The 7,630-nt window shown below is 36.2% G+C and overlaps 2 protein-coding genes across 2 annotated transcripts; one reads left to right on the top strand and one right to left on the bottom strand.

Annotated features, from left to right (window-relative positions):
• Positions 1–6: 6 nt before the first annotated feature.
• Positions 7–1,315, top strand: LOC109214403 (probable CCR4-associated factor 1 homolog 7). Its single transcript, XM_019378319.1, has 2 exons — positions 7–144; positions 250–1,315. Exon 2 carries the CDS (start codon positions 325–327, stop codon positions 1,150–1,152), a length of 828 nt encoding a protein of 275 aa, XP_019233864.1. The 5' UTR covers positions 7–144; positions 250–324; the 3' UTR covers positions 1,153–1,315.
• Positions 1,316–2,969: 1,654 nt separating this feature from the next.
• Positions 2,970–7,415, bottom strand: LOC109214402 (60S ribosomal protein L7-2-like). Its single transcript, XM_019378318.1, has 6 exons — positions 7,283–7,415; positions 6,267–6,472; positions 4,754–4,854; positions 4,530–4,667; positions 3,487–3,589; positions 2,970–3,367 (listed from the first exon to the last, which is right to left on the bottom strand). The coding sequence occupies exons 2-6, from the start codon at positions 6,447–6,449 to the stop codon at positions 3,152–3,154; spliced, it is 741 nt and encodes a 246-aa protein (XP_019233863.1). The 5' UTR covers positions 6,450–6,472; positions 7,283–7,415; the 3' UTR covers positions 2,970–3,151.
• Between the last annotated feature and the right edge of the window lie 215 nt (positions 7,416–7,630).

Here is a 7,630-nt window from a genome sequence, read left to right as displayed (position 1 = left end):
CATCTTCTCTCTTTCTCCCTCTAGAAGAACCTTATTCCTCCAAAAGAAAATATTAAAATATCTCTGATTCTTATCCCTTTACACCGCCTCACATCATTTCCCTTCATATATTATTACAAAGTTCAAATCTTTATGTATTACAAGGTAAGATTGGACATCAATTGTTTTATTTTTTATGGAAATTTTATTGTCTCTTAGATTTAAAGCTTTTGGTTGGTAAAGTTTGTATCTTTTTCAATTTTTTTGCAGATCTGATTTTGGATTTGAGGATTTAGACCTTTTCTGGTTTTTTTTTTGTTTTGAGGTAACTCAATTTTCTGGGAAATGTCGCTTTTACCCAAAAGCGATTCGATTCACATTCGAGAAGTATGGAGTGACAATCTGGAACAAGAGTTCGATTATATCCGAGAAATCGTCGATGAGTATCCGTACATCGCAATGGATACGGAGTTTCCAGGTGTTGTTCTCCGACCTGTCGGAAATTTCAAGAACAGTAATGATTATCATTACCAAACCCTAAAGGATAACGTGGATTTGTTGAAGTTAATTCAGTTGGGGTTAACATTCTCTGATGAAAATGGGAATTTACCAAAGTGTGGTACCGATAAATACTGCATTTGGCAGTTTAATTTCTGTGATTTTAATCCTAATGAGGATGTTTATGCTAATGACTCAATTGAGTTGTTGAGGCAAAGTGGCATTGATTTCAAGAAGAATATCGAAAAGGGCATCGATGCGAAGCGATTTGGTGAGCTTTTAATGTCTTCAGGAATTGTGCTAAATGATAATGTGTATTGGGTTACATTTCATAGTGGTTATGATTTTGGCTACTTGTTGAAAATCTTGACTTGTCAGGATTTGCCTGATACTCAAACAGGTTTCTTTAACTTAATCAACATGTATTTTCCTGTGGTTTTCGATATTAAGCATTTGATGAAGTTCTGTAATAGTCTTCATGGTGGATTGAACAAGCTTGCTGAACTTTTGGAGGTTGAGAGAGTTGGTGTTTGCCATCAGGCCGGTTCGGATAGCTTGCTTACAGCTTGTACTTTTAGGAAGTTGAAAGAGAACTTCTTTAGTGGATCAATGGAAAAGTATGCCGGTGTCTTGTATGGTCTAGGTGTTGTTGAGAATGGACAGAATGTCCATTGATGAAGAAAGAAAAAATGGAAAAAAAAAATGTGAAAAAAAAAACAGAAAAAGAAAAGATAGATGTTTAGTGTATTTGTGTGTGCTTATGATGCCACACTACTCTGTAAACTTTTAATGAGAAAGTTTGCTCTTCATTTATGATATCACCCTTCTTTTGGCTCAATTCAAGTGACTCTATTTCTGAGATATTACATTTGTGAGGCTGTTGTTTCAGTTGCTGCTCCCATTAAAGCTTTTACTGTCTCTTGCATGGTTAAGTCATTCATTTTTCCCAGGATTTAGTATATTACTGCTGCGCAATTGTTTCATATGTGGGATGTACATGGTAATCTTAGACTAAACAAGGCTGAAGGAAAATATTTGTTGCATTGCGTATAACCTGGATAAATAGTTCTGTTTAGTTAATTGTTTAGGGCACATTTTCAGATTTCCCCTAATACTAAAACGAAAAATGAATGGATGAAGAAATTCAATCTAGAGAATCTCTTACCTTTCCCCAATCATGGTAAACTATATGTATTGCCCTTGTGCCTTGCTATTAGCCAGTCTTGCTCTTACCTGTCAGCATCTTGTACTTGATGCTGTTGAATTTTAGCTTGGTTTGTGTGTATACACTAATAGCATTATTTGGCATATTGCATCCTGAGAACAGGCTTGCTGTTTGGCATTTAGTTGTCGGATAATTACTTTAGACTTCTAAATCCATGAGTCTCTGGTCCTATTTTCTATGATGTTTGAAGCAAGATATACAAATTCCGGTGCAGGTGCTGCTGGTTTATGTTTGATGAAAGATTAGTACTATTCTTACATTTTCGTGTTCCTAGGTCTTTGTTATCCCATATTGTGTCATTCTTACCAGTTTTGTTAGTAGTATTCTTGTACTTCTTACTTTTAGATCTTTGTTATTACGCATAGTGTCTTTGTTTTTTCTTGTGTTGTTATTGTTGGTTGCTTCCTGTTTGTGTTTCTTAAGACGAGGGTCTATCGGAAATAGCCTCTCTATCGAAAACAAATTCTCCACTATGAGGCTTGTGTACACACTACCCTTCCCAGACTCCACTTGTGGGATTATAGGAGAATTTTTAATAAAAATAAAAAGGGAAGTAGAAGATCAAGTGGCTAGGAGATTGAGACTTTAAAAAAGAAAAAGAAGGAAAACATAAGGTGATTTGGAGAACTCTTTAACATGTTTATTTCTGTTTTATGTTGATGATGGCAGGTTTTTTCATCATTTCAGCAGATTGTCAGAGGTTTGTTACTGTTCATTTTTGTTGCAAGTAATGTTCTGACTAGGTTTGGCAGTTTATCAGGAGTTAAATTTAATTTTGAAAATTGTTATGACCTTTTACTGTGCTCAAAGACTTGGAAAGTGAAACATGAGGGGTCTCTCTCATGGCTTCTTACAAGTAAAATATCCTGATATTCCCTTAACCAGTGAAAAAATCTGATGGTTCTCATCTCAAGGCTTTGACGGGAAAGTTAGTTTGTAGTGTGAACTTTCTGAGGAATAAATAAGGTTGACATAGTTACCTGTCTTTAACATAGTTAAATCTTTGTTTTACTTCAAGACTAAGATGTGCATCGCCACCGAAGCTTTCGCATATGAAAAATTGGCTAGTAGCTATTGTCAGGTGTGCGATCAGGAGTTGCTCTGAATGCGTTACTCTCAGCCTATCTTCCATGATAATGTTTATTATGCTTGCTGCATTTGCTCATACAGTCGAAAACAATTTTGGAGTTTTCACTTCAGCAGCAGAAACACGTGGTCCAGTAATGAAAAGATCAGATCATTCTTTTTAGTGGCTTCGAGGCACAAATAAGCAACAAACTATATGAGATAAATGAATGGGTGGAGGAAAAAGAATCACCTAATATTTCATTTCTTCAGCTGTTATGCCATGTTGGCAGTGATTTAGGTGCTCCATCTTACAATAACCCACACCAAAATCGCAATGATAACACCAACAACATTTGATCTGGAAACTAGGACCTGTCTATGCTAATTCATCTTAGAGATCAATTCATTGATGTGATCCTCACGATTTCCTGAATCGCCGCCATCTTTGTATCGTCTCTTCTTACCCTGCAAAGCTTTCTCTGGCCTGGTGAGAGCAAAGGGGCATAGAAAGCTAGTGACCTCCTTGAAGTGTGGACCGACATTAGCAATCTCGCTCACGACGTCTTCTAAGCATATGATGCCATGCTGACCTAGTGTCTGCCAAAATATGTAGTTGAGTTACCACATGATACCAATGCAGGGATGCCCACAGAACGTAGAGTGACAAGATCAACTGCTATGGTAGTTATGAGAAGAAGAAAAGGAAACAAAGGCACCTGTTCCACGATGTCATTGCTAGTTAAAGGCACCCTTTGCTGGTCAATTTTTCCAGTACCTTTCTTGTAAATCAGATCCTTCACGCTCTTCAGATTGGGGTATCTTCAAAGCAAAAAGAATCAAGAAGCACATTGATTGTTGTTTTGATAAGATAGAAGCCATCAATTGTTAATGCGGTTATGCACATGGATTAGTATTTCCTGCTAATTCCTTTATATTCGGTGTTGAATATCCTCACCAAACAAGGAATACCTGAAGTAAAAAAAATAGTTACAAGCACTTTTGGTGAATATCCTCACCAAACAAGGAATACCTGAGAAAAAAAAAAGTACTTTTGAGGAGAAGCAGAAGCAGTTTTGGGAAAGCAGAAAAAAGTAACTTCTTCCCAGAAACATTTTTTTGAGAACACTTTTGAGAAAAATACAGTTGGAAGCACTTTTTAAAAGTTTGGCCAAACGATAATTGCTGTTTAGAAGTGCTGTTCAAATTAATTAGCCAAACACAAACTACTTCTCACCAAAAGTACTTTTGAAAAAAAAACACTTCTCAAAATAACCTGATTTTTCCAGCTTGGCCAAACAGACTATTAAAACCGATATCCTCTTTTAGATGGAGGAAGAACTTTGACTCTCAAAGAGAGAGAAACTGAAGATAGAACTTTGACCTCTTTTAATAGAGAAAAACACTATAGAAAAATGATAAATAGGGTAAACAGCTATATGAGAGCTGAATAACTAGTCAGTAAAAACCAAACAAGGTTTCTTTGGCTGCTCTAGTTTGAGTAGAAGCGGGAGCTAGACAGAGGAAGATTTTTGTGGAACTATATTTGACTTACTAATTTTCCATACTTGGTCACTGCAGGCAGATAATCAAGTGGTAAATGTTACGAAGGTGAAATTAGGAAAATATAAATGTCAACCATCCGAGCAAGCATAACATCTGGTATTAACTGATAAGAGTTGTGTGATTCAAGGATATCCAGTAGAGAGACAAATTGAGTGAATGCTAGTGCAATAATAAGAATGTAAATAACTATACCTACCCATATGTGACATAAGGCTCCACCTTTTGCAGAATTTCCATTATTCTTGCATTTGCCTTTACAAACACGCCACTGAAGATTTTTCGCAGCCTTAAAGAGTACAAAAGCTTCCTCGTCTTTGGATGCATATCACTTTTCCTGAGGTGAATCACAAATATTAGGACCCAAAGGCAGGCCACACCCGCCAAAAGAGTATAGTTGTGATAACAAAACTAGGAACCTACCCTCCAACACGTATGACAAATAGAAGCATGGAATCTGGTGTGATCAAGGCTCGCTTGATTCTTTTCTTTCCCCTTTGTTTCATTTGGACAAGGTCCATCTCCTGAATGTACAATGTACAACAACTAAAAGTTAGTAAGTCAGAAAGCAATCTACAATGATGATCTTATACACTTGGGTTTTTTTTTTTTTTTGGGAGGGGGGAGGGGTGCAAGCAGGCAACTTAGGCTCAAAATGAAACAATACAATGTTGGTGTCATTTGAATGTCCTATTTGTTAGGAAGAGTCAATTTGACTAGACTAAGACTGGACGTTTTTAGAGTTTTCAAAAATACAATTCAGTTGTGTTTCAAAATATTAGAACAGTATCATAAGCACCTTTTTTCAGATAATTTGTATCACTATAAACAACAGTGTACTCTTTTTTGCTAGTGTATGCCAAGCCCACAAAAATATCGTTTCCCCTCATGCTCCTCAAAATTTGAACACATAAAAGACAGCTTTGTTCTCCTTATTGCATCTCTGTTTGTACTCCAAGAAGGTCTTCGTTTTACATATGTCCTTTTACAGCTTACCAAAAACGTTATTCTTCCTTTCTAGGAGCATAGATATTATTGTGTCCTGTTGATTTTGTAGGCCTAAAGAAAGTTAGACTGTCACAGAGAAGTTTTTGACGGCAATGAATCAGATTAACTTGCTGAAGAGTTGCAGTCCAATAAAAAGGTAAATCGATATTAGTCTTTGCCAAGGACACCAAATTAAGGATACGTTAACCAAAAATAAATATCATACCTACATATTATCCAGATAATTTACCAGTGCCATTAAACTATAGCAAAATGCCTAAAAAATACTCATTGAAAGAGACAGCAAATGCTGAAGCCAATTGGAAAAGAAAAAGGGACAAAAGAAGTTGGAGAAGATACCAAGGATAGGACATTACCAACTTTTCTAAAAACAGTAATTAAAGTGCTGCTTGAAGATATAAATGCACTGTCCCTTGGAAACAGAATAGGACTTCTAGAAGTTCAAAATTAACTTCAGCGTTATCAAAGGCGAAAAGCGCAAAAAAGCTCTAAGGTCCGCTGGGGCTTTAAGCGCAAAGCACAAATAAAGCGTTGGCTTTAATGAAAAAAGGCGCAATCGGAGAAAAAGTAAGAATATATAAATGTAGTCCAAGACTAATAATTATAAGCATGAATAACAAATATATGGACAAAGAAATTGAAAAATATTGCAATAAAATAAAATATCAATCGTTTAATATCGCCTTTTTCAGGATTACACTCATTGGCGAGGAAAAGGATGCCTTAGATCCTTGATACGACACTAAAGCACCCACAAAGTGAGGTGAAGCGCTCAACATGTTTTGAGCCTCACTTTAGGGCTTAAGCGCGCTTTAAGTGCGCCTTTGACAACACTGATTAACTTCTAAACATAATAGAAGAAAAATCACAGATTCCAATTAATTAACCAATATATGCAATTTAAACAACAAATTCAGATATAACATACCTTATCTCTGTACTCTCGAATAAACTGCTCGGGCTTCTTGATAACAAAGCTATCAGATTTGAGCTTTCTGACTTTCTGTTCCAGCTGGAGTTTCCTTCTAATTGCCCATTCTTCATTATTTTTCCTCTTCTTTAGAATCACTTCCGGTATATAATTCAGAGGTTGTGGCACCTCATCCGCCATAATCAGCTACTATATCTCTGACTCTAGGAGAAGCAATGGGCAAAATAAGATATACAAGTGTTATCTATTAGAGAATTTAAGACACTTATATTAACTCAATTACAAATGTGTTTCAGTCAATGTCATTCATGGATGAGACAGGTTTTGGGGGTTGGACAGACAAATATGCAAAGACCCTCGGCCCGAAAAAAGTGGGCAGATATAGCATCATTGAACATCATCCTCTAACTACCTAACAGATGAGTGAACTCAAGGGCGGTTGTACAATACAAGCTAGGAGTTCAGCCGAAACCAATAGCTTTAGCTTAGACCATATATATGTGTTAAGAAATGTACTGAATATGTATTTCAAATCATAAAGCTCAAATCTTGGATCTGCCTCTGAGTGAATTATACCTAGTACCCACCTATGCTGGATGGGATTGAATCTATGTTAAAATTTCAGCCTCTGTCTATCATTCTACCATTCAATTTTTCCTTAACCCCAAACTAGTCCGGGTCATACCGCTCTTTCAGGCCCATCTCATTCGTACTATATGAATATTTATCTTTTATGGCCTTTTCTGTTTTTTACTTTTGTTAAAGCCATTGTCACACAGGAAACAAGTCAGTCTGCAGATTAACAGGAAATATTCACATATAATAACGAAAAATCAGAAGTCACGCTTTTTTTGGGTAATATGACACAAAAGAATTACAGCCGACTTATAATTCCTATTATAACATTAAAAATCACAGTTGAAAAGTCGGGTTTCGGTCTCATGAAAGATATAAAATTCGGAGAGCGAGGGAAATAGGCATAAAGCAAGCGTGAAAGAACAAAAGGAGCTTACAAACGGATTACGCCGGAGAAACTTGACGGCGAGGAGTTCGCCGGAGAGATGCAGATGAGGGAAGAAGTATAGCTGACGAAGGGTTTAATAGGGTTTTTGGATTTCAATTTGGATCGATGGAGATAGATTTTGTTTGGGCTTTTGAAATCGGAGTCCGTAAGTAGAAATTCAGAAATAGCCATATTTACAAGAAAAATAGTCACAGTTTCAAAAGTAATCGAAATTTAGCAATTTTTTATGTAAAGATAAATCTGAACGAAAAACTGTTCAAAATCTGAAAAATATTCCAGCATAATATACTGGAGTTCTATAATATATCGGTCCAGCATAATATGCTGGAAGTTCATA

This window comes from Nicotiana attenuata, unplaced genomic scaffold (genome assembly GCF_001879085.1).
Source record: "Nicotiana attenuata strain UT unplaced genomic scaffold, NIATTr2, whole genome shotgun sequence".
NCBI classification, from domain to species: domain Eukaryota; kingdom Viridiplantae; phylum Streptophyta; class Magnoliopsida; order Solanales; family Solanaceae; genus Nicotiana; species Nicotiana attenuata.
The sequence above is the reverse complement of the archived record's forward strand: the minus strand, read 5'-3'. Positions and strand labels throughout refer to the sequence as shown.

Bases quoted from the DNA above. Each gene is read 5' to 3' on its own strand.
- LOC109214403 (XM_019378319.1), top strand. From the start codon at position 325: ATGTCGCTTTTACCCAAAAGCGATTCGATTCACATTCGAGAAGTATGG.
- LOC109214402 (XM_019378318.1), bottom strand. From the start codon at position 6,449: ATGGCGGATGAGGTGCCACAACCTCTGAATTATATACCGGAAGTGATT. The intron at 3,590-4,529 runs GTAGGTATAGTT...TTTGCTTTGAAG, and splicing joins GAGCCTTATGTCACATATGG to ATACCCCAATCTGAAGAGCG. The intron at 3,368-3,486 runs GTGCCTTTGTTT...ATATTTTGGCAG, and splicing joins GCAATGACATCGTGGAACAG to ACACTAGGTCAGCATGGCAT.